Genomic DNA, 27,442 nt, shown 5'->3' with positions numbered 1-27,442 from the left:
CGTTTCCGACAGAAGCACGCGAATTGGCGGCTATTCCACCGATCCACATGCTTTCTGACAAATCGTAATGCCCGACTTGTCTGAAAAAAATGGGGTATATTGAATAGGTCGGAACCCCCGACCTAGAAAAGTCGAAAACTGCCGTCTTTCCGACAAGACGGCAGTTTCAACTGTAATTGAATATACCCCGTAGTTGGCCTGATTCAGATGTGGACAGAAGTACTGCACATAGCGCATAGTACAGATTTTGGTACTTTGCGCCATGTGCAGGACCTGTACTGTGCATGTGCTGTGTGGGTCTGCGACATCAGTAGCAGATCGACTGCAGGCTGTTACCATTTCGGTGCAGGGAGGAAGCGGCGATGGCTGCCGTTTCCCAAACAGAGGCAGAAGAGGATTTCTTGCGAAAGATGGAGATTTCCTGACCTCTTTGCTGGATTTGCGTTGGACGGCTTGTGTGAGCCCATGGGTCATGCAGCCTGCCGATGGTGTCGCAGGTGATCTGATGCGCAGATCACTAATGCAAGCAGGAGGCATCTACTTACATCAGACGTCTCAGGTTACATTAACATATTAGCGCACCACTGCTGCTTCCATGTAAGCAGCAGCAAAAACACCTCCGTCCACATCTAAATCAAGCTCGGTGCATACCCAGCTTAAGGATGGGACAGCCTTTTACAAAAATATGATAGCACCAAGCAGTATGAAGTAGGCAACCTCTAATGTTCTTAGTAACCAGAACTGTTCCGAGTCTGACATTCAAGAAAAAGACAAGATATTACATTACCTACCCATACAGCAAAATAAATTCCACCTCCATAGCCACCAAGTCCCTATATAAAGAGAATGGGAGGCATTCAATTTGCCGGTTGTCGAGATACTGGCTGTCAGGAGACCGACACCGGAATCCCGACCGCCGGCCGAAATCCCCACTCGGGTGGTGGTCCACAACACCACCCGAGGGGGAATATAACCCTGTGGCAACCAAAGGTCACCACCATGACCAAAGCGTGGCAAGAGCATAGTACCCGTGAGGGGACACGGGATACCATACTGATCCCAAAGAGAATATACTGTATATAGGTATTTTTTTAATCTATTGATATTGAGGCTGATACGTAACAGCATCCGTAGATGCAGTATCAAATCACCCACCTAACCCTCAAGTTACTATGGACGTCCGGTAAAATCCCGCTGCCAGGGTCAGTGAAGCTGCGTCCATCCACACAGCCACCGAGTTCAGCATGCCCTGAAAATAAGGCCTACCCCCCACCCCACTTATTTTTTGGAACGCTCCCCATGGCTGAACCCATTTCAATCATTTGCAGCTTTTGAGGCACTGTGACCTGATCTGCATATGCACAGTGCGATTTCCGTAAATATCAGATTTACTCAAAGTTTTTTTTATATATATATTTTTGGTTGTACATTTCAGTGTATTAATAAATGTGCAATAATAAATTCAAGTGGATTATTTTAAGGTTTATAAAGGAGGTGTGAATATTTTATAAAATATGCAGTGCTACTAATGGTGTCTTCCAAGGTAGCTCTATAAGTCGGAGATTGGCAATATGTCAAAGACACGGCCACAAGGCTTGAAAAGCTCAACCGTTAATTAGAAAAATAACTACATTGAATACTATGAAAAAAATATAGGTATATAAAAACATGACATGAAATAGCAGCATGCAAGCAGGCCTTAAATGCAGTGGTCAGCAGATGAAGTCACATACATCGTGAATATCAAACCCTTAGGGGGAATTCAATTAGCCACAATAACACAGTAATTTACCGTAATCTGACTTTTTGCGGACACCAGCAAAAAGTTACGGCGAAAAGCAGCTTATCACAGGTTTGTGTGCTCCAGGTGATTCAACCTATCCTATTGCAAATTCTCAAAAACGGGATTATTAAATAATTCTTGCCATCAAACCCGGAGAAAAGTTTAGGAGAAAATTAGGAAATCTGGCCACAAAAGCCAAACTAATATAGGAAAATAGTATCGAAGTCTATTAGTGGTCATAATAAAAAGACTAGGGGCCAAATGTAATAGAGTGAGAGTTTCAGAAAGTAAGAGATTTGGTAAGGTTTTTCAGGTTTTTTTTAAAGGGGCAATCATTTACACTGCAAAACCAGGTTGATTTTTCTGTGTAAATGATTGCCATTTTTTTTTTAAATTGCAAAACCTTACCAAATCTCTCACTTTTTGAAACTCTCACTCTACCGTGTTTCCCCGATAATAAGACCTATCCCGAAAATAAGCCCTCCCCTTACTGTGTAAGATTCCTCTAAAATAAGCCCTCCCCCGAAAATAAGCCCTATTGAGATTGCTACTGTAGTGAAGGTGATCCCCTGCGCTACACGCGACATTACGGTACCCTCTGTATGCACCGTCCCTCCCCCCCCCCTCCGGGTGAAACGCACGCCGCGCTCCGAGCTGCATCCAATCAGAGCTGCAGCAGTGAGCGCGTCATCCTGTTCTTCCCCAGTGATTTACTTGCTGGCGCCATTGAGAGCAGTGCCGCGGAGGAGAGCTGAGGCAGGACAAAATAAAAACCCGGTATGTAAGCGGGAGTGAGGGGGCATGATGGAGGATAAAAGGGGCATGATGGAGAATAAAAGGGGCATGATGGAGGATAAAAGGGGCATGATGGAGGATAAAAGGGGCATGATGGAGGATAAAATAAGCACTCAGGGGGCATGATGGAGGATAAAATAAGCACTCAGGGGGCATGATGGAGGATAAAAGAAGAACTCAGGAGGCATCATGGAGGATAGAAGATGACATGATCATTATTGAATAAAGGTACATTTTTTTTGTTCACATTTACCTGTTTATTAAAATTGCTGTCAATGTTCATTAAAATAAGCCCTCCCCTGAAAATAAGCCCTCTGGTGTTTTTCTGTCCAAAAAAAATAATAAGACAGTGTCTTATTATCGGGGAAACACGGTATTACCTTTGACCCTTGGGGTACTTAAATTGTGTCAAATGGCTGTTCTATGCATTTTTCTAATAATGTGGAAAATTTTTAGAAAGCAAGGGTTTTCCAGCAAAATAAATGCTCAAATTAAATTAAGTATATAATTTTGTAATTTTAAGCCATTTAAAAATGTTTTAATTAATTACTCCCACCTGCAAGCCTAAAAACTCTAGCCCCACTCATAAAGCACCCAAGTATACCTATCCAATACCTTGTACCCCAATTTCCATCACTTTGCACTTTTTGTCCGCAAAAGTTACATCATTATTGGCTGGTTAAATATAATTAAAAACTTCTAAGTGCCACATTACACATTTAGGGGGGTGTCCCAGGGGTTCTGGCTCAAAGCCCCAAATTTTTCACCTGCTCAGAGGTGGTGAAGTGGTAATCCTATAGAGAATTATTGCTGAAATTTTTTTGCATAAAACTGAATAGGGGCTTATAGCGGGTCGCAATAAAATCTCTGTTTTTACCGCAAAAAATGCATTTTTTGGCTAATTGAATTCGCTCCTTAACCCCCAAAACAACTTGTCAATTGTAAAGTATATGGACCTTAGGACAGTGTATAGCCATTTAAGTGAACAAATAAATGTCAAGCATGAGGTAATGTTATCAGTTCTGTGTAAAGTTAAACATAGCATATTGTACCGGCCTGTGAACCTCCAATACCTGACACATGTCCAGCTTTTATCCTTCACTGTCATACTGCACCAGCCTATTTTCCCCTTTGCTACACTGCACCAGCCTGTGCCTCCAATAGCACCCACTGTACCAGCCTGTGTCCTCCACTGGCACACTGCACCAGCCTATTTTCCCATTGCTACACTGCACTAGCCTGTGCCTCCCAATAGCACACACTGGACCAGCCTGTGTCTTCCAATGTCACACTGCACCAGCCTATTTTCCCCATTGCTACACTGCACCAGCCTCCTGTGCCTCCAATAGTACACACTGGACCAACCTGTGTCTTCCAATGTCACACTGCACCAGCCTATTTTCCCCATTGCTACACTGCACCAGCCTCCTGTGCCTCCAATAGTACACACTGGACCAACCTGTGTCTTCCAATGTCACACTGCACCAGCCTATTTCCCCCATTGCTACACTGCACCATCCTGTTCCTCCAATAGCACCCACCTGACCAGCCTGTGTCCTCCAATGTCACACTCCACCAGCCTATTTTCCCCATTGCTACACTGCACCAGCCTGTGCCTCCAATAGCACCCACTGGACCAGCCTGTGACCTCCAATGTCACACTCCACCAGCCTATTTTCCCCATTGCTACCCTGCACCAGCCTGTGCCTCCAATAACAGCCACTGGACCAGCCTGTGTCCTCCAATGTCACACTGCACCAGCCTATTTTCCCCATTGCTACACTGCACCAGCCTGTGTCCTCCAATGTCACACTGCACCAACCTATTTTCCACATTTACATGTTGCAACAGCCTGTGCCTCCAATAGCACCCACTGGACCAGCATGTGTCCTCCAATGTCACACTGAACCAGCCTATTTTCCCCATTTGTATGTTGCAACAGTCTGTACCTCTAAATAGCACAAATAGGTTCAGTTCGTGTTCTCCAGTGGCGTACTGAATGTGCCTATGGTCACCACTGGCACACTGCAAATTATCCAATAGTACACACTGTACCAGATTGTGCAATCCAATGGCACACTGCACCAGCCTGACCAGCCTGTGGCACCTAAATTACTTAGAGTCTCCCTCATCAGCAACGTATTGTCTGAGACATATATTTACGCAGCCACTGTATATATTACATGAAAATTAACATATTAAAATAAATAAAACAAAATTTATGTTTTAATTATATTTAACACACAGGTGTACTGTATTTGACATTACAATTTTCATTATTTTAAAATGAATCTCAACTACACTATGCTGTAGGCAAACCCATCTCCTACCCACATATGTAGCTTTAAATAATTAATTTCCAGTGCTAGACACGCAAGCTCAGACTGTCCAAGGTTTCAAATCTTTACACACTCTTAAACTCGGTATACACTAATATAATCGTCAGGCAGTTCTTCAGAGTCCCAACCCGGTCACGAGATATCTTAAGAGTGTGTATGTATCTATAATCATGTTTTATCAGAAGAAAATGTATCGCATCCGAAGATCAAGTTTTATGGGCGCCCGAATATTTGTCAGACGCGATGGGTTCTGTCCAATATTACTGCTGGTTCTCCTGCAGTCACAACCTTTTCAGCAGATGGAGTCAAGAGATAAGGATCATAGATCGAATTGTATAATCAGCATGTTCATCTGGACATTCAATCATAAGCCTAAGTAAAATAAGAATCGCATCTGAAGTATGATAGTACAAGTGTGTACCTAGCTTTACTAAAGCCCACTTTTCTCTTACTTGATGCAACTCACAACGGGTACAGATTTTGTGTTTCCATTACACACTCAGGAAAAATTCAATTGCTGGCAAAAGGAGCCAGTTGCCGTGGCATTTAAATAGCAGACCGACTCGCTCCTTTCTCTCAGCTAATTTGCATCTCTGTCCACCCAAAAGTGCTTGCACCCTATGGGGTAGCAAGCACTTTTGAACAAGATCCCCCCCCACTGACAAGTGCGGCAGTATTAAGCCAATTCACTTGGCGAATCTATCCGACACATAATCCCCACTCAAGTCATACTCACTCCTTTTGCCTCATCTACCCAATTCCTAATAGATTAGAATCTCTAAATGTACCAGGATCTTACATAAATTGCTATCACATTTGTACTCATTTATAGTCTGCCTTGTATGTCCACTTTGTATGTGCGCTGTTTTCCTGTACTGTATGGCACTGTGGACAACCTTACGCCTAAAAACTCTGCAGCAGCCCAGGGAGGCATCCAGCTCCCTCGGGCACATTTTTTAAAATGGTATGGAGAGGGGGGGGCAAAGATGGGGAGGAGCCAGTCACATCTTTAAATTCTTAAAGTGCCGGCTCCACCTACCACCATCTATACCCCTACGGTCTTAAGCTTCCAGTGTCCCCGAGAGGATGAACGAGAAAATAAAGATCAAAATCTAAAATCAAAGGGGTCGATTCAATTCAGCAACAGTTGAATAGCGCCGGGAATTATCTCCCGACGCTATTCAATACAGCGACTAGTTACCCTCAATTGCCAGGAATTCTTCTCTCACCCCCAGGGGGTGAGAGAAGTAAACCAACAAAAGGGCTGCCGCGCGGCCGGCGCGAGGCTTATTCTGTCGGGAATCAGCATCGCGGCGGGTAGTTAAGTCGGAGAATGCCCGTTCTCCCGACAAAACAACCTGTTAAGTCCGCGAGTACGGGCATTCGCCGACTTAACTTTAGCTGAATTGAATAGCGTCGGGAGCTAATTCCCGGCGCTATTCAACTGTTGCTGAATTGAATCGACCCCAAAGATTCTACTATTCTAGCTTTGGTAAAATAAACTAGTCATTTGCATGCTATCATATTACAAATACCAAATAAATAGCATAAAAATAAAATAGAATAATACATCCACAAGGATGGCCCAATAAACTTGTTAAAAATGCTGAGCGTTGTGATCAGACACTTCCACCATTTCAAATAAACTATAATGAGGATTATCTAAAGCCTAGTAATGTTTGGGTGTGAATGGAGTGTAAAACATGTCTTTTGTCTAGAATTTTTTAATATTGTAATCCTTCCTAAAATTCTCTTCCAAATAAAATTAAAATAGAACAGACTAACGGCGACAGATTAATAATATTTAAAAAGCAAATTATTTTTGGAACCAACTGCGTTGCATGATATATAGGCCCTCATTCCGAGTTGTTCGCTCGCAAGCGGATTTTAGCAGATTTGCTCATGCTAAGCCGCCGCCTACTGGGAGTGAATCTTAGCATCTTAAAATTGCGAACGATGTATTCGCAATATTGCGATTACACACCTCGTAGCAGTTTCTGAGTAGCTCCAGACTTACTCGGCATCTGCGATCAGTTCAGTGCTTGTCGTCCCTGGTTTGACGTCACAAACACACCCAGCGTTCGGCCAGACACTCCTCCGTTTCTCCGGCCACTCCTGCGTTTTTCCCGGAAACGGTAGCGTTTTTCCCCACACGCCCATAAAACGGCCTGTTTCCGCCCAGTAACACCCATTTCCTGTCAATCACATTACGATCGCCAGAACGATGAAAAAGCCGTGAGTAAAAATCCTAACTGCATAGCAAATTTACTTGGCGCAGTCGCAGTGCGGACATTGCGCATGCGCATTAAGCAGAAAATCGCTGCGATGCGAAGATTTTTACCGAGCGACCAACTCGGAATGAGGGCCATAGTTTGCACGATATAGAGTTTGCACTATACTTGAATTAAGGATAATGTTAAATGGACCAGGTTAATTTTTAAAAAATAGCAATAAATACAATAAAAAAAACATCTGAAACAAGGTATTAAAAACCCTATTTAATACCTTGTTTCACATTTTTTTTTTATTGAATTTATTGCTATTTTTTATAAATTAACCTGGTCCATTTAAGAAGAGGGGAAAAAAAGGAATAACAGATCAAACAAGTATGTAACAAGATAACCAAATAGAGAGAAGGGGCAGCAAACTGAGATCGGGGGGGGGGATTACTAACGTGTGAGTGACCAGCCTTTTAAACATTTTCAGCAGCTAGACAGCCGTGCGATTAGCCTTCTGTGTTTGACTAGTGATCCTTTTTTATAGTTTTAAAAAGCTTATCTCACGGTTTTCTTTTTTAAATTAGAAATTATCGTCACGTTTTTAGTACTTTTTATACTACAGGTGTCCGTTGAAAATAAATTTCATTTTTAAAAATAACAAGTTTAAATGCAGACGCTAATATTTGTAAGTAATAGACCTTTTCAGCCTGTTGACAACTATACACTGAAATATAGGCGCAGCATAGGACAAACGAAGAATACTGCATATGACTAAATATACTTCACACTAGCTTAGATATACCAAGAGAAATTGTCAACACTAAATTATATACAAAGATTGAGATCACTTGTCTAAATGAGTTTGCTATCAGCATATCTGTTACAAGAACTATAACAAGAAAGAAAAGATCATATCAGTCTATCGTTTTATAAATTATGGTTTTATATATATATATATATATATATATATATATATATATATATATATATATATATATATATATATATGCCATATCAAGTTTATGCAAAACAAAGTCCAGACCAGAAACATATTGCTGATAACAATGGTTGGCCGAATCTCATTGCACACCTATATGATAACTGGAAGCTCAAAGTATTGTTACTCAGAATTTTACACTTTTACGCTCGTCTTCGCAAACATCCATATAAGAAGCGGACAAGACACCAAAAATATAAGGTTGACTCTTAATACTGAATAATTAATTTCTAGATTTTTTAGTGTTGTGTATACAAGTGAGTAATAGTGCATTCATGATAATATGTTTTACATTAATATTGAACACTTTAAAGCAAATACTTCAACGGCACTGGCAAGCATACAGTATGGATTACAGAATTCATGGTCATATGTCTGACATTAATATGGAACATAACTGTAATGCAGTGACTTCATCTCTGCTACGTAACATATGTATTACCTATGTGCAACGCATATACAAGGAGATATTTACTAAACTAATGATGTGTTGTTACTTCAGCTTCCATAATATAATTGAAATAAAGTAAATTCACTTACCAGTTAGTGAATGTTCTCTTATCGCAAAACTTGCTCTGCAGCTCTGTCAACGAGTCGCAGGCAAGAAGCGGAGATATTGTTACGGAAGTCTGAGGTGCTGTGCGGAACTCAGCATTCATTCCATTCAGAGGAGTGCAACCCTATCTGAGCTGCTATTGTACAGCCGATGTAATGAGGCTGTAATTACTCTATACAAAATTTATGAATCTATCACTTTGCTTAGACTTGACTTAAATTCAAATATAGTGTAGACACAGGTTTAAAACTGGGGGTAGATAAGGGATGTAGGCTTTATAAGGCAGTCAGTCGAACAATTCTTTTACATGGACATCTATCAACAACTGAATAAAATAAGATACCAAAATAAGCTAAGGCATAATAATAATAATAATAATAACAACAATATTATCATCAAATATGACTACCATGTATTGCATAATAGATATAAGAAAAATGAACATTTGTAAACTCTTAAACTAATTAATATAACATCAAATGACAAGTAAAGATAACTGAATTAATATGAATGTATGTTACGGAGTCTAGATGCAATATTTTATATAAAAGCTAAAAATAGACCAAAACATCGATACAAAACATACATTTTCAACAATGTAATGAAGGTAATTAAACTTAATTAATGCCACTTTCTTGCTGAATTCATTTTTTGGGGTGCATTTAAATGCGGATACATTATCAATGCATATGGGCCACGTGTTTTCTTTCTATAAGCCGTAAATACAGCTATAATATTAGGAACTATTTATTTTTTTAAAGTCATAATAAAATATTTATATATTTCCCTCTATCAGGATCTATGGCTACAGATGGAGGAACATTATTGTGAATTCAATTGGTCCATTTGGTCCAAAATGTCCATATTCTATTAGCCTCAATACCTACTGTGTGGGCCTTTGGGGAGAATGAACAGGGTCCGAGTTTGCAAAATCAACAATTTTTCAGTAATTATGTCACAGTATTTTAAAGTATTATTTTTTTGTTGTTATTTGTTTACTTATTAAAAAGGCAACACCAACTTGGTTATGCCTATTACAGAAAAATAAAAAAAAATAAAAAAATATGACACTTTAAATCCCATTCCTTTCCTCCCTGAATTCTAGTGTCATAACAATCCACTAATATTCCATTATACCTGGTAGTGAACTCAAGGTTAAGACATAGTATTAGGAAACACGTCCCCACTAGCACTTGTGCTCTTTAACACTCTCGATCACAGAAAACAACCTTCCACTCAGCCCTCTGTGAACACTGTGGTAGCGATGACCATCGTCCATCAATGATTCCTGGCCGAATGTTTTCGCTATTGATGGGAGAGATCCAGATGGGTTCTCTCCATCGATGGCACAGCATAAATATATTTTTTTTTTTTCAAGAAACGGAGCATAGCTCCGCCCCTGACACCTGTGAAGCCCTGTCCCCGGGCTGTGACTGGCCCACGGGTCATTCACAGAAATAACATGGATGACCACCGATAGGTGAAACCATCGATGGTCTCACATAGCATATTTGGTGACCATTGATGGCCACTCACAGTTTTGCCATCGATGGCGAACACACCGATGGCCATCCCTACACTGTGGCAACCAGGGGCTGAGTCTACATTCCAGCGCGCACGCTGCTTCTTCCCTTACTGCTCCATATCCTTCACTCAGGGGAACTTTTTTAGCTCAAGAGTGGCTTGTGTACCTAGTGAGGCCTAATCTTCTGGTCAGAGAACCCAGCCGGAGTCAGTACTGCTGACAATATACTGTAATAACAGTACAATGTTCTGATTCATGTCTCCTATACAAACTACAAATGCTCAACCTAACCTGAGCAAACTAGCTTCAAAATAAGAAGCATTGGGAAACTACTAACATTTTTAGTACCCATTTTATACTTCTGTAAACATTTTCATATGTTGAAATGGTGGCAGCATCCCCAGTGTCCCCTATGGATGACAGTGAAAGAGAAAAACGTTGCCTACCCCTGTACTAGACAACAGACTGAGAATGGTAATAAGTAGCCCATGCTGCATTGCTGACCTGTCAATTGTTGTCTAAAAACTCTAGTACAATAATAAGAGTTCTAAATAAGAATAAATGAGCACTTTTTCATTTGGCTGAGTCACAGGTTCATTAAGGTGTGACTGCTATACCCTGCACCACTGACCTGTCTGTTATCATATGTTGCAAACTGTTCCAAGTATCATTATACAGTCAAAATTCAAAACGTAAAGAAAACTGGATATTTCAATAGCTATGTGTTTCAATGGCTACAACACTACATTACTTGAACAAATTACATTTTGTTGTATTGTGTTCATTTTTTTAAACACCTAGGGGTAGATTTACTAATAAGTGGTTTGTCAAAGCTGCAGATCATCCATGCGTTTTACAGTTACAGTAATGCTGGCCATACACTAGGTCGATACTGTGTACAAATACACAATATCGACCTATCATTTGACCCACTGCATGCACATCGTGCATGTTAATGGGTGCGAATACGATGTGACGCACGTCGCATCAGCTGATCTTATGTGCTGCACATATGATCAGCCGATCCCGGCCCCCGGCAATTGCGGAGGTACGATAGATTGTACAGTGCAAAAGCACCGTACAATCTATCGCATCCCGGCGGCTGGCGGTGGGATCATTAGTACGACTCACATCTAATGCGATGTATGGCCAGCAATAGGAATAAATGATAATCCAGGCTTGTTTAACATTAATTCCTATCACCATTTAAAAACTATCGGTCAAAGCCAACGATGACAGTGCAAAGCCCTTGATTCATTGATCAAATAAATAGTTAATGTGATGTCCAAATAAATTGGTACAATATGTCTCTGGCAAATGGCACAGTCTGCATGATATCATTTGCCACCACATACCTGTGTGAGATGGGACTGTCATGACTTCTACATTTAATAAGAAAGGCCACAAACTGCAAATGTGAATGATGACGAACATGTGGCTATATCTAATATTGAAGATATTGGGGTAGATGTATTAACCTGCAGAAGGCATAAGGAAGTGATAAACCAGTGATAAAGCGGTGATATGTGCAAGGTGATAACGCACCAGCCAATCAGCTCCTAACTGCTAATTTACATGTGGGAGCTGATTGGCTGGTGTGTTTATCACTGTGCACATATCACTGGTTTATCACTTCCTTATGCCTTCTCCAGGTTAATACATCTGCCCCATTATTATTAATAAGCAACAGCACAATAGTCATTGAGAAGTGAGCCAGTGTTTACACTAAATTGCAATACAATGATGTTTCCTGACTGAAAATCAAAGGGGTGCCAGCCGCCAAAAAGGTTAAGGACCACTGTGTTACATAATCAAATGGGATCCTACTACAAAATGGAAAAATAAATACATGACACTGGAATTGGATATGTCCCAATACTTGAGAAACAATTGCTATATTATGAATATTTGCTACAAAGCATTTTAGGACGATACAGCAGTTTAACATTCACTGTGGGACACATTAAGATAAAGGATGTGCATTATTCCCTGTTATTTATTTTAAAAGAGCATTTAGACCTCATATAGTGATACATATATGTTGGATATGTACATTATGAACCATGAATGAAGTCTTGATTGTTTTTTTGCTCGTGTATAATTCATTCTGAGAAGCCTATTCATGGCCCCCTGCAGATTATAATGTATTACACCGTACAGGAGAATCATATCATTACAACCAATACATATTACAAGGCATGCTATGTTTACACCAACTCTAGAAATAGGATACATTCAAAATAGACATACCCATAGTGATCACCATAGTTTAGACCAGAGATTTTCAACCTTTTACAACTCGCGGCACACTGCACAAGATCTAAATATTGCCAAGGTACACTCTAATATAATGGTGATGCATGGTACAGTTGTGTGTTCTAGGATGTCATGTCGCAGCTTCTCCATAGGTAACGCCTGAGCCACGTCTGAGAAAGCCAGAAGAGCCCAACACTGCCCGGGCCCAAAATTAGAACTGGCTCTGCAACCACTAAACCCACCAGTATTGATTGTTCCAGGGCCTCAGTAGTGCCAAAACGCTGACAGGCCTGGCTCTGCTTCTATGGCGGCACACCTGGAGACTGCTCAGGGCACACTAGTGTGCCACGGCACAGTGGTTGAAAAACACTGGTTTAGACACTTAGCTTTGAGAGGTGAATAACCCAAATGATATAAATGACTGATGGACTCCCGATTAGTCAGAAAACTGTAATGCAAATAGAATCTAATATTAGCTAACATGCCAGCTGCTATTGCATCAACTTCAAATTGGATATATATATATATATATATATATATATAGATATATATATATAGATATATATATATATATATATATAGATATATATATATATATATATATATAATAGGATTTTAATACCTACAGGTAAATCCTTTTCTCCTAGTCCGTAGAGGATGCTGGGGACTCCAAAAGGACCATGGGGTATAGACGGGATCCGCAAGAGCTTGGGCACACTGAAAAGACTTAAACTGGGTGTGAACTGGCTCCTCCCTCTATGCCCCTCCTCCAGACCTCAGTTATAGGAACTGTGCCCAGGAGAGAGGGACATTTCGAGGAAAGGATTTTTGTTAAACTAAGGGCGAGAAACATACCAGCCCACACCACAAACATACCGTACAACTAGAGTAGCATGAAACCAGAAAACAGTATGAACTAACAACAGCAACAAGCTGAACATAACTGATACACAACCACGTGTAACCGAAAATAACCAGTATCAACCTAACTGTAAGGAACTGTCCGCACTGGGATGGGCGCCCAGCATCCTCTACGGACTAGGAGAAAAGGATTTACCGGTAGGTATTAAAATCCTATTTTCTTTTACGTCCTAGAGGATGCTGGGGACTCCAAAAGGACCATGGTGTCTATACCAAAGCTCCAGACCGGGCGGGAGAGTGCGGACGACTCTGCAGAACCGATTGAGCAAACATGATGTCCTCATCAGCCAGGGTATCAAACTTGTAAAACTTAGCAAAGGTGTTTGAACCCGAACACGTAGCTGCTCTGCAAAGTTGAAGTGCCGAGACCCCTGGGCAGCCGCCCAAGATGAGCCCACTTTCCTGGTAGAATGGGCCTTCACTGACTTTGGCAATGGTAGCCCAGCCGAAGAATGAGCTTGCTGAATCGTATTACAAATCCAGCGTGCAATAGTTTTCTTAGAAGCAGGATTTCCAATCTTGTTGGAAGCATATAGGACAAACAAAGCCTCTGTTTTCCTGGTAAGAGCCGTCCTGGCAACGTAAATTTTCAAAGCTCTTACAACATCAAGAGACTTTGGAACCGCCACAGCATCTGTAGTCACAGGGACCACAATAGGTTGGTTAATGTGAAACCAAGAAACCACCTTCGGCAGAAATTGTTGACGAGTCCTCAATTCCGCTCTATCCGAATGGAAGATCAAATATGGACTCCTGTGAGACAAGTCCGCCAACTCTGACACTCGCCTGGCAGACGCCAGAGCCAAAAGCATGACCACTTTCCAAGTGAGAAACTTTAACTCAACCTTACGCAAAGGTTCAAACCAGTGAGACATAAGAAACTGCAACACCACTTCAAGATCCCACGGCGCCACAGGCGGCACAAATGGAGGATGGATATGCAGCACTCCCTTCACGAAAGTCTGAACCTCTGGAAGGACGGCCAATTCTTTTTGAAAGAAAATAGATAAAGCCGAAATCTGCACTTTGATGGAACCCAATTTCAGGCCTGCATAGACACCTGCCTGCAAAAAATGGAGAAACCGACCCAAGTGAAACTCCTCCGCAGGAGCTGCTTTGGTTTCATACCACGAAACATACTTTCTCCAAATACGGTGATAATGTTTTGCCGTGACCTCCTTCCTAGCCTTAAGGAGAGTGGGGATGACCTCCCCAGGAATACCTTTCCGAGCTAAGATTTGGCGCTCAACTTCCACGCCGTCAAACGCAGCCGCGGTAAGTCCGGAAACACGCAGGGCCCCTGCAGTAACAGGTCCTCTCTTAGAGGAAGCGGCCAAGGATCTTCCACAAACAATTCCCGAAGATCCGGATACCAGGCCCTGCGTGGCCAATCTGGAACGACGAGAATCGCCTGAACCCTTGTTCGTTGTATGATCCCCAGCACCTTTGGAATGAGAGGAAGCGGAGGGAACACATACACCGACTGAAACACCCACGGAGTCACCAGGGCGTCCACTGCACTGGCTTGGGGGTCCCGTGACCTGGAACAATACCTCGGAAGCTTCTTATTGAGGCGAGACGCCATCATGAGGAATTCCCCAACGCCTTGTCACTTCTGCAAATACCTCTTGATGAAGAGACCACTCTCCCGGATGGAGATCGTGTCTGCTGAGGAAGTCTGCTTCCCAGCTGTCCACGCCCGGTAGGAAGACTGCTGACAGAGCGCTCACGTGCTGTTCCGCCCAGCGAAGGATCCTTGTGGCCTCCGCCATAGCCGCCCTGCTCCTTGTTCCGCCTTGGCGGTTTACGTACGCCACCGCTGTTATGTTGTCCGACTGGATCAGGACAGGACGACCCTGAAGAAGGCTCTTCGCCTGCAGCAGGCCGTTGTAAATGGCTCTTAACTCGAGAACATTTATGTGGAGACAAGATTCCTGGTTTAACCATTTTCCCTGGAAATTTCTTCCTTGCATGACTGCGCCCCAGCCTCGGAGACTTGCATCTGTCGTCAGCAGGACCCTGTCCTGGATTCCGAATCGGCGTCCCTCTAGAAGGTGAGAGCTTTGCAGCCACCACAGGAGAGAAATCCTGGCCCTGGAAGATAGACTTATTTTCCAGTGCATGTGCAGGCGAGACCCGGACCATTTGTTCAGCAGATCCCACTGAAACAGCCGGGCATGAAACCTGCCAAACGGAATTGCTTCGTAAGCCGCAACCATCTTCCCTAGAACCCGAGTGTACTGATGAATCGACACACTTGTCGGCCTCAGAAGCTCCCTGACCATTGTCTGTATTTTCAGAGCTTTGTCTTCCGGAAGAAACACTCTCTGTAACTCCGTGTCTAGAATCATGCCCAGAAAGGGCAGCCGAGTGGCCGGGATCAACTGAGACTTCGGCAAATTTAGAACCCAACCGTGTTGTCGCAGAACCGACAGAGAAAGATCCACATTTCTTAACAACTGTTCCTTGGACCTCGCCTTTATCAGGAGATCGTCCAAGTACGGGATAATTGTAACCCCTTGCTTGCGAAGGAGAACCATCATTTCTGCCATGACCTTGGTGAAAACCCTCAGGGCTGTGGAAAGCCCAAACGGCAACGTCTGATATTGGTAATGACAATCCTGCACCGCAAATCTCAGGAAGGCCTGATGCGGAGGATATATCGGGACGTGTAAGTAGGCATCCTTTATGTCGATTGACGCCATAAAATCCCCCCTTCTAGGCTGGAGATCACAGCTCGAAGAGATTACATCTTGAACTTGAAAGTTTTCAAGTATGGATTGAGGGATTTTAGGTTCAGAATCGGTCTGACCGAACCGTCCGGCTTTGGTACGACAAAGACGCTCGAATAGAACCCCTCCCCCCGTTGGGACGGGGGGGAACGGGAACAATGACCCTCTGTTGACACAACTTTTGTATCGCAGCATTTACCACATCTCTTTCCGGAAGAGACACTGGCAAGGCAGAAATAAAAAAGCGGTGAGGGGGCATCTCCTGAAACTCCAGCTTGTACCCCTGAGACACTATTTCTAAGACCCAAGGATCCAGGGCTGATTGAACCCAGACCTGACTGAAGATCCGGAGACGGCCCCCCACCGGCCCGGACTCCCGCAGGGGAGCCCCAGCGTCATGCGGTGGACTTGGTAGAGGCGGGGGAGGACTTTTGGTCCTGGGTGCCTGATCCTGCAGGCAACTTCTTTCCCCTTCCTCTACCCTTGGAAGCGAGGAAGGACGAGCCTTTTCTTCATTTGTATTTATTAGGTCAAAAGGACTGCATCTGCTGATGGGGTGCCTTTTTCTGTTGTGTGGGAACATAAGGAAGAAAAGATGACTTACCCACAGTCGCGGTAGACACCAAGTCAGCCAGGCCGTCACCAAACAAGACACTACCTTTGAAGGGGAGAGCTTCCATATTTTTCTTGGAGTCGGCATCAGCATTACATTGATGGATCCCCAGCGTCCTCCTGGCCGAGACCGCCATGGCATTGGCTCTTGATCCCAAGAGGCCAACGTCGGTCGCCGCATCCTTTAGGTATTCTGCAGCGTTCTTGATATAACCAAGAGTCAAAAGAATATTATCTTTATCAAGGGTATCCATATCAGAAGCTAAATTATCAGCCCATTTAGCAATAGCACTACTCACCCATACCGACGCCACAGCAGGTCTGAGCAATGCATCCGTATTAACGAAAATGGCCTTCAAAGACGTTTCCAGCTTGCGATCCGCTGGATCCTTGAGAGCAGCCGTGTCAGGGGACGGAAGCGCCACCCTCTTGGACAAACAGGATAGAGCCTTGTCGACAATCGGAGACGACTCCCATTTTTCCCTGTCATCAGAGGGGAAAGGATACACCATAAAAATTCTCTTGGGAATCTGCCACCTCTTGTCCGGCGACTCCCAAGCTTTTTCACAAAGAGCATTCATTTCATGAGAAGGGGGAAACTTCACCTCAGGTTTTTTCCCTTTAAATAGGCAAATCCTTGTTTCCTGAACCGCAGGTTCGTCAGAAATATGTAAAACATCTTTAATAGCCACAATCATGTACTGAATACTCTTAACTACCCTTGGGTGTAAAGTAGCCTCATTAAAATCGACATCGGAATCTGAGTCCGTGTCGCATCTGTATCTACCATCTGGGTAAATTAACATTTTTGTGACCCTGAGGGGGTCTGCACCTGAGCCAAAGCATCCTCCATGGATTTTCTCCATGTCTGTGTCTGAGAATCAGATTTATCCAACCTAAGCAACATTAGCATTAAGTGTACTCAACATAGCAACCCAATCAGTAGTCGACTGCGTCGACAGAGCCATTTCCAGCTCCTTTTCTGCGCCCTCAGTAACTTCCTCTGGGGAGGAACACTCAGCCTCAGACATGCCGACACGAAGTACCGACACCCACACACACACTGGCCAATAAAGTGGACAGCCTACAGGGAAACCCAGAGAGAGAAACACAGAGGAAGTATGCCAGCTCACACCCCAGCGCCCATATATTACACCACACCAATTTATGTCAGCAGCGCTGTACCAATAAGAAGAGAAGCACCAAAAAAATTGTGCATCCCCCCCCGCTTTACTCCCTTTTACGTGTGAGGAGCCTGGAGGTCCGAGCCAGCGTTCTCTGCAGCGGCTGTGGAGAGAAGAAAATGGCGCTGGTGAGCTGTGCGGCTAAGCCCCGCCCCTTCCCGGCGCGCTTCAGTCCCGCCTGAATTTTTATTTTTTATACTGGCGGAGGTCTGCTATACGGTGCCCGGGCACCGAATATCACTTTTACCAGTCTCTAATACTTCAGTAACTGCTGCCCAGGCGCCCCCCCCCCAGCACCCTGCACCCTGCGAGTGCCGTTGGTGATGTGTGTGGGAGCATGGAGCACATCGCTACCTATGCGCTGTACCTCGTTACTTAAGTCTTCTGCCGTCACTGAAGTCTTCGATTCTTCTAATACTCACCCGGATTCTTTCTTCTGGCTTCTGTGAGGGGGGTGACGGCGCGGTTCCGGGAACAAGCAGCTAGGCGAACCAAGTGTTCGAACCCTCTGGAGCTAATGGTGTCCAGTAGCCTAAGAAGCAGAGCCCTTGAACTAAGAAGAAGTAGGTCTGCTTCTCTCCCCTCACTCCCACGATGCAGGGAGCCTGTAGCCAGCAGGTCTCCCTGAAAATAAAAAACCTAACAAAAGTCTTTCTAGAGAAACTCAGTAGAGCTTCCCTAGTGTGTGTCCAGTCACTCCTGGGCACAAAGTCTAACTGAGGTCTGGAGGAGGGGCATAGAGGGAGGAGCCAGTTCACACCCAGTCAAAGTCCTTTTAGTGTGCCCAAGCTCCTGCGGATGCCGTCTATACCCCATGGTCCTTTTGGAGTCCCCAGCATCCTCTAGGACGTAACAGAAATAAATATATATATATATATATATATATATATATATATATATACATACATACATACATACATACATACATACATACATACATACTAGTGATCCAGGTCTACGCAAAACTTTCCTGGACCATCCGTCTGTCCAGGGCTGGATTTGTTTAAAAACCATGCAGGGTCTGGCACGGAGTAACAGGATGTCCTTTAAGTTCATGCAGGTGGTTTGTCATTAATATTAGTTCTATTAGCTTATATGTTTTGCCACACATGCGTTAAAACAATAATAAAAATAAAAATGCCTTCTGACTACATTGGGCTTATATACACATACAGAAATCCACTGCACTCGCCATTCCGAGGTAGGGGTGCAATGTGGACTTTAAGCACTTTGTAGGACAGACCAGGTCTCCCCACATAGAGTTCTTTTATTATCACCTCCCCCATTAAACAAAACTATTTTTTTTTATTTTATAAAATGCTACTTAGGTTTAGCTCTTTTATGTCTAAGTTATTTGAATGAAAGAAATCAAAACCATCTTTTTTTCTTTTCTTTTTTACTTGCAAATTTGTTTTTATTTCACGGGTCAAAGTGCACCTAAAATTACACTTTCTATTAAAAGTACAAAGAGGAGGTACAAAATGCATCCCACTTAAAGTATAGGACGGTAGCTCAGAATCTGACACTTGTGACCAAAGTATTTGAGAGGGCAATTCAATTCTGAGTGATGTGCAAACGTGATGTTCTGCTGCTAGCATCTCCAAGAATTCCAGTAGCCTAACATCGCTCATTTTCCTGCACACGTCTATGTAGAGAAAGGGAAAATGGGCGATGCTGGGGTCTGCAAGATACCAGTGTTCCAATGGCACTTCGAGGACATTAAAGATAATTGAATCCCCCCCTTCAGTCTCTTTACTAGCAAATAATGAAATATGCTCCTAAATATGCCTAACCACCCTCTGCAGCTAATTTAAATAATCCCATCTCCAAAATGAAACCTTTCTTATCCACAAGCGCAAAACTAAACACCACTTTGCAAAACTCATACTTAGCTAACGCCCTCTGCTTCACCACCTCCCTCCCAAATCAGTCTGTGCTGACTTTTATACGTAAATGGCCAGCTCAGTGTAATCACAGAATGATCAGAAAATGTCTAATGCTGGATACACACCATGAAAGGGTAAGACGTGGCGATGCAACAATGCACTGCATCAGCCAAAGACACTACTGTATCTGTTATATGACGGTGCCATGTATTGTTACATGCTGCATGTAACAGCACCGTGTTGGCAGTGGAATTGTCCCTTTGTCGTGCAGCACATCTAATATGAAGATTCCATGAGTGCACACTATATGATGTGTACAATCCATGTCAGAACGATATATCACATGATATACTTTATAGGGGTGGGGCTGGGTGACCGGCGGTTGAAATTTCGGCAAGCAGCATACCGACGCCGGGATCCTGGCTGCCAAGATGCCGGCAGGGAAAAGAGCGCAACGAAGCCCATGCTGTGGGCTCGGTGGCTCACCACAGGTTCTATTCCCACTCTATGGGTGTCATGGACACCCACAAGTGGGAATAGCACTGTGCCCCCTCCCGGCATCATGACGGCCTGGATCACAGGATCGGTATACTGACCACCGGGATCCCGACCACTGGTCACCTGACTACATCCCGTTTATAGTGTGTACACAGGTTGTCAACTGTGGTTGGATATACTACAGCTGAAGCAACATTCAGAGCATGCTGAACATTAGACACAACTTTAAAATGTGTGGGATGCAGGCTCCACATTAGCAACAAGGCCTGAGTGAAAAGTATTACATCTTGGGGGTTATAGCAGGGGGAAAGATGGTGCAACCCGGATCAAGCCTTGGTGTGAAAGGGTGGACCCGGTTTGCGCATCCTGGGTCCACAACCAGGGCTCTTCCTGGGCTGGCTGCAGGTGAAAATAAGAATTTACTCACCGGTAATTCTATTTCTCGTAGTCCGTAGTGGATGCTGGGAACTCCGAAAGGACCATGGGGAATAGCGGGCTCCGAAGGAGGCTGGGCACTCTAGAAAGATTTATGACTTCCTGGTGTGCACTGGCTCCTCCCACTATGACCCTCCTCCAAGCCTCAGTTAGGACACTGTGCCCGGACGAGCGTACACAATAAGGAAGGATTTTGAATCCCGGGTAAGACTCATACCAGCCACACCAATCACACCGTATAACTCGTGATATTATACCCAGTTAACAGTATGAAACAATTGAGCCTCTCAACAGATGGCTCACCAATAACCCGATGTAGTTAACAATAACTATGTACAAGTATTGCAGATAAACCGCACTTGGGATGGGCGCCCAGCATCCACTACGGACTACGAGAAATAGAATTACCGGTGAGTAAATTCTTATTTTCTCTGACGTCCTAGTGGATGCTGGGAACTCCGAAAGGACCATGGGGATTATACCAAAGCTCCCAAACGGGCGGGAGAGTGCGGATGACTCTGCAACACCGAATGAGAGAACTCCAGGTCCTCCTTAGCCAGGGTATCAAATTTGTAGAATTTTGCAAACGTGTTTGCCCCTGACCAAGTAGCAGCTCGGCAAAGTTGTAAAGCCGAGACCCCTCGGGCAGCCGCCCAAAATGAGCCCACCTTCCTTGTGGAATGGGCATTGACAGATTTTAGCTGTGGCAGGCCTGCCACAGAATGTGCAAGCTGAATTGTACTACAAATCCAACGAGCAATAGTCTGCTTAGAAGCAGGAGCACCCAGCTTGTTGGGTGCAAATAAAATAAACAGCGAGTCAGATTTTCTCACTCCCGCTGTCCTGGAAACATATATTTTCAGGGCCCTGACAACGTCTAGCAACTTGAAGTCCTCCAAGTCCTTAGTAGCCGCAGGCACCACAATAGGCTGGTTCAGGTGAAACGCTGACACCACCTTAGGGAGAAACTGGGGACGAGTCCTCAATTCTGCCCTATCCATATGGAAAATCAGATAAGGGCTTTTACATGATAAAGCCGCCAATTCTGATACTCGCCTGGCCGAAGCCAAGGCCAATAACATGACCACTTTCCACGTGAGATATTTCAGATCCACGGTCTTTAGTGGCTCAAACCAATGTGATTTTAAGAAAACTCAACACCACGTTGAGATCCCAAGGTGCCACAGGAGGCACAAATGGGGGCTGAATATGCAGCACTCCTTTTACAAATGTCTGAACTTCAGGTACTGAAGCTAGTTCTTTTTGAAAGAAAATCGACAGAGCCGAGATCTGTACCTTAATGGAACCTAATTTTAGGCCCATATTCACTCCTGCTTGCAGGAAATGCAGAAATCGACCTAGTTGAAATTCCTCTGTTGGGGCCCTTTCGGCCTCATACCATGCAACATATTTCCGCCATATGCGGTGATAATGATTTGCTGTAACCTCTTTCCTGGCTTTAATAAGCGTAGGAATGACTTCTTCCGGAATGCCCTTTTCCTTTAGGATCCGGCGTTCAACCGCCATGCCGTCAAACGCAGCCGCGGTAAGTCTTGGAACAGACAGGGCCCTTGCTGTAGGCCACGGGTCCTCTGAGATCATCTCTTGAAGTTCCGGGTACCACGCTCGTCTTGGCCAATCCGGAACCCCGAGAATTGTGTTTACTCCTCGCCTTCTTATTATTCTCAATACCTTTGGTATGAGAGGCAGAGGAGGGAACACATAAACTGACTGATACACCCACGGTGTCACTAGAGCGTCCACAGCTATCGCCTGAGGGTCTCTTGACCTGACGCAACACCTCTCTAGTTTTTTGTTTAGGCGGGACGCCATCATGTCCACCTGTGGACAATCCCACTGATTTACAATCATTTGTGATTTTCCGCCCATCGGAGAATTCTTGTGGCTTCTGCCATTGCCATCCTGCTTCTTGTGCCGCCCTGTCGATTCACATGGGCGACTGCCGTGATGTTGTCTGACTGGATAAGCACCGGCTGGTGTAGGAGCAGGGATTTTGCTTGACTTAGGGCATTGTACATGGCCCTTAGTTCCAGAATATTTATGTGAAGGGAAGTCTCCTGACTTGACTATAGTCCTTGGAAGTTTCTTCCCCTTGTGACTGCCCCCAGCCTCGAAGGCTGGCATCCGTGGTCACCAGGACCCAGTCCTGTATGCCGAATCTGCGGCCCTCTAGAAGATGAGAACCGTGCAGCCACCACAGAAGAGACACCCTGGTTCTTGGAGACAGGGTTATTAAACGATGCATCTGAATATGCGATTCTGGCATGGAACCTGCCGAATGGAATTGCCTCGTAAGAAGCTACCATCTTTCCCAGGACCCGCGTGCAGTGATGCACCGATACCTGTTTTGGTTTCAGGAGGTCTCTGACTAGAGAAGACAACTCCCTGGCTTTCTCCTCCGGGAGAAACACTTTTTTCTGGACTGTGTCCAGAATCATACCCAGGAACAGTATACGTGTAGTCGGAACCAGCTGTGACTTTGGGATATTCAGAATCCAGCCGTGCTGGCGCAGCACTTCCTGAGATAGTGCTACTCCCACCAACAACTGTTCCTTAGACCGTGCCTTTATTAGGAGATCGTCTAAGTACGGGATTTTTTTAATTAAAACTCCCTTTTTTTGAAGGAGTATCATCATTTCGGCCATTACCTTGGTAAACACCCTCGGTGCCATGTACAGTCCAAACGGCCGTGTCTGGACTTGGTAATGGCAAACCTGTACCACAAATCTGAGGTACTCCTGGCGAGGATGGTAAATGGGGACCAGCAGGTAAGCATCCTTGATGTCCCGGGATACCATGTAATCCCCCTCGTCCAGGCTTGCAATAACCGCCCTGAGCGATTCCATCTTGAACTTGAATTTTTTTTTTTTTTTTTATGTATGTGTTCAAGGATTTTAAATATAAAATGGGTCACACCGAACCATGCGGTTTCGGTACCCCAAACCGTGTGGAATAGTAACCCCGTCCTTGTTGAAGTAGGGGCACCTTGAGTATTACCTGCTGGGAATACCGCTTATTAATCGCCTCTAGCACAGCCTCCCTGCCTGAGGGAGTTGTCGGCAAGGCATATTTGAGGAAAACGGCGGGGGGGAAACATCTCGAATTCCAGCTTGTACCCCTGAAATACTACTTGAAAGAAACAGGGATCCACGTGTGAGCGAGCCCACTAATTTCTGAAATTTTTGAGACGGCCCCCCACCGTACCTGGCTACACCTGTGGAGCCCCCGAGTCATGCTGTGGACTCACAGGAAGCGGGGGAAGAATTTTGATTCTGGGAACAGGCTGACTGGTGCAGCTTTTTCCCTCTTCCCTTGTCTCTGTACAGAAAGGAAGCGCCATTTGACCCGCTTGCTTTTCTGAAGCCGAAAGGACTGTACCTGATAATACAGTGCTTTCTTAGTCTGTGAGGAAACCTGAGGTAAAAATATTTCTTCCCAGCAGTTGCTGTGGATACGAGGTCCCAGAGACCATCCCCAAATAATTCCTCACCCTTATAAGGCTCTATGCGCCTTTTAAGTCAGCATCACCTGTCCATTGACAGGTCTCTAATACCCTCCTGACAGAATGGACATTACATTCATTTTGGATGCCAGCCGGCAAAATATCCCTCTGTGCATCCCTCATATATAAGACAACGTCTTTAATATGTTCTCATATTAGCAAACTAGTATGCTTGACAGGGTCACCGACCACGCTGCAGCAGCACGATCTGCAGGTCTCAGTCTAGTACCTGAGTGTGTAAATACAGACTTCAGGATAGCCTCCTGCTTTTTATCAACAGGTACCTTCAAAGTGGCCGTTCCTAAAACAGCAGTGCCACCTTTTTTTGACAACCGTGTGAGCGCCTTATCCACCCTAGGGGATATCTCCCAGCGTAACTTATCCTCCTGGCGGGAAAGGGTACGCCATCAGTAACTTTTTAGAAATTACCAGTTTCTTAACGGGGGAACCCACGCTTTTCACACACTTCATTTATTCATCTGATGGGGGAACAAAACACTGCCTGTTTTTTCTCCCCAACCTAAAACCCATTTTTAGAGGTGCTTGGGTTAATGTCAGAAATGTATAACACATTTCTTATTGCCGGGATCAAGTCACGGATGTTCCTAGTGGATTGTGTATATGTCTCAACCTTGTCGACACTGGAGTCAGACTCCTTGTCGACATCTGTGTCTGCCATCTGAGAGAGCGGGCGTTTTTGAGCCCCTGATGGCCTTTGAGACGCCTGGGCAGGCGCGGGCTGAGAAGCCGGCTGTCCCACAGCTGTTACGTCATCCACCCTTTTATGTAAGGAGTTGACACTGTCGGTTAATACCTTTCAGCTATGCATCCACTCTGGTGTCGGCCCCACAGGGGGCGACTTCACATATATCGGCCTCTGCTCCGTCACCATATAAGCCTCCTCATTCAACATGTCGACACAGCCGTACCGACACACCGCAGACACACAGGGAATGCTCTAAACGAGGACAGGACCCACAAAAGCCCTTTGGGGGGACAGAGTGAGAGTATGCCAGCACACACCAGAGCGCTATATAATGCAGGGACTAACTGAGTTATGTCCCCTATAGCTGCTGTTTCTATATAATGTATACTGCGCCTAAATTTAGTGCCCCCCCTCTCTTTTTTAACCCTTTTCTGTAGTGTAGACTGCAGGGGAGAGCTAGGGAGCTTCCTTCCAGCGGAGCTGTGAGGGAAAAATGGCGCCAGTGTGCTGAGGGAGATAGCTCCGCCCCTTTTCCGCGGCCTATTCCCCGCTTTTTTATGGAATCTGGCAGGGGTATTTACCTTATATATAGCCCCTGGGGCTATATATTGAGGTATTTGTGCCAGCCAAGGTGTTTTTATTGCTGCCTCAGGGCGCCCCCCCCAGCGCCCTGCACCCTCAGTGACCGGAGTGTGAAGTGTGTGAGGAGCAATGGCGCACAGCTGCAGTGCTGTGCGCTACCTTGGTGAAGACTGATGTCTTCATGCCGCCGATTTTCCGGACCATCTTCTTGCTTCTGGCTCTGTAAGGGGGACGGCGGCGCGGCTCCGGGACCGAACATCAAGGCTGGGCCTGCGGTCGATCCCTCTGGAGCTAATGGTGTCCAGTAGCCTAAGAAGCCCAATCCGGCTGCAAGCAGGCGAGTTCGCTTCTTCTCCCCTTAGTCCCTCGCTGCAGTGAGCCTGTTGCCAGCAGGTCTCACTGAAAATAAAAAACCTAAGTCTATCTTTCTTTGAGCTCAGGAGAGCCCCTAGTGTGCATCCAACCTCGGCCGGGCACAAAATCTAACTGAGGCTTGGAGGAGGGTCATAGTGGGAGGAGCCAGTGCACACCAGGTAGTCATAAATCTTTCTAGAGTGCCCAGCCTCCTTCGGAGCCCGCTATTCCCCATGGTCCTTTCGGAGTTCCCAGCATCCACTAGGACGTCAGAGAAAGGCTGATTGGCGGGCTCAGGAGCTCTAAAGGTGCATACACACTTAGCAATATAGTAAAAGATATCACTACCCCTTTTCCACTAGCTCAAAAAACACGGGTAAATGCACGGGGGCGCGCATTTACCCGTGTTTTTTGCAAGTGGAAAAGGGTAAACCCGGATCAAGTGACCCGTGAATCCTACCCGGCTATTTACCTGGGTAGGACACGGGACTGATCCGGGTAGGGTTGTAGTGTAAACGGGAGCCGTGTCGATGCGACACGGCTCCCATTACACTGTATGGAAGGGCGGCGCTGGGAGATCATGTGATCTCCCTGCGCCGCCCCTGCCGCGTCACTAGAAGCGTCACCAACCCGGCATATGCCGGGTTGTGACTGCTGATGGGAAAGGGGCCGAGCACGGGTCGCAGCAGGGGGCAGCTCCCGTGTCAGGCTCCCGGCTGCGACCCGTGCTCGTAAGTGGAAAAGGGGTATCAAATTTGGACTCACCGTCCAAAGCTGCATGGACAGCCTGGGCTGCGGCTTGACGTCATTGTGCGATATCGCACAGTGTGTATGCCCACAGGCGGGCGGCCTGGGCCGTGAGGGGACACACTAGGCGATGTCGCTCACGGAGCACATTGCCTACTGTCTACCCACCTTAAGAGATGACATCATCTCCAAGCGTCCCATGTGAAAGGTGACAACCTGGCCAGCAGTCTGAAATGACGAGTACATCCAAAGCCCCTGCTCCGACCCGTGTTCAGTATCCCATTTCGGAGCTAGGGGTTCAGTGTGAAAGGGGTATTACTGAAGAAACAGTATGTCCCGTTAAAGCTACTGGATACAATATTTGTACAGTTCTCTCACTAAGGGGTCTATTCATGAAGCAGTGATAAGAGTGGAGAAGTGAGCCAGTAGAGAAGTGGCCCATCACAACCAATCAGCATTGAATTAACATTTATAATTTGCATACTATAAAATTGTACGGAGCAGCTGATTGGTTGCCATGGGCAACTTCTCCACTGGCTCACTACTGCTCACTTTTCACTGCTTCATGAATAGACCCCTAAGCACCAAACAAATCATGGAATCACCTAGAAAGTTGGCAGCCTAATAATAGTATTTCATCTTTTGTAGTTTGCTAGCCACATTATTACTACTAATAATAATAATAATAATAATAATAATAATAATAATAAGAAGCCCTTTTTGAAGGATCACTGACACTGGTCACTGGCATCACATTGCATCAACCATTACAGCTCCTCCCCTCAATACGTC

The 27,442-nt window shown here is 44.9% G+C and overlaps 1 protein-coding gene across 11 annotated transcripts in view; it reads right to left on the bottom strand.

Moving 5' to 3' along the window:
- Positions 1-27,442, bottom strand: part of WDPCP (WD repeat containing planar cell polarity effector) — an 804,278-nt gene that overhangs the window by 776,184 nt on the left and 652 nt on the right. The window contains exon 1 of one of the 11 annotated variants that reach the window (XM_063918454.1): positions 27,387-27,416. The exons of the other annotated variants lie outside the window; for them this stretch is intronic. Coding sequence (XP_063774524.1) covers positions 27,387-27,401 — 15 coding nt within the window. The 5' untranslated portion in view covers positions 27,402-27,416. Of the gene's footprint in view, positions 1-27,386; positions 27,417-27,442 lie in introns of those variants that run through there. 11 annotated transcript variants of the gene reach the window in all.

The sequence above is a fragment of the Pseudophryne corroboree genome, chromosome 4 (genome assembly GCF_028390025.1).
Source record: "Pseudophryne corroboree isolate aPseCor3 chromosome 4, aPseCor3.hap2, whole genome shotgun sequence".
In the NCBI taxonomy this organism is placed as follows: domain Eukaryota; kingdom Metazoa; phylum Chordata; class Amphibia; order Anura; family Myobatrachidae; genus Pseudophryne; species Pseudophryne corroboree.
This window is presented reverse-complemented; position numbering and strand designations above follow the sequence as displayed.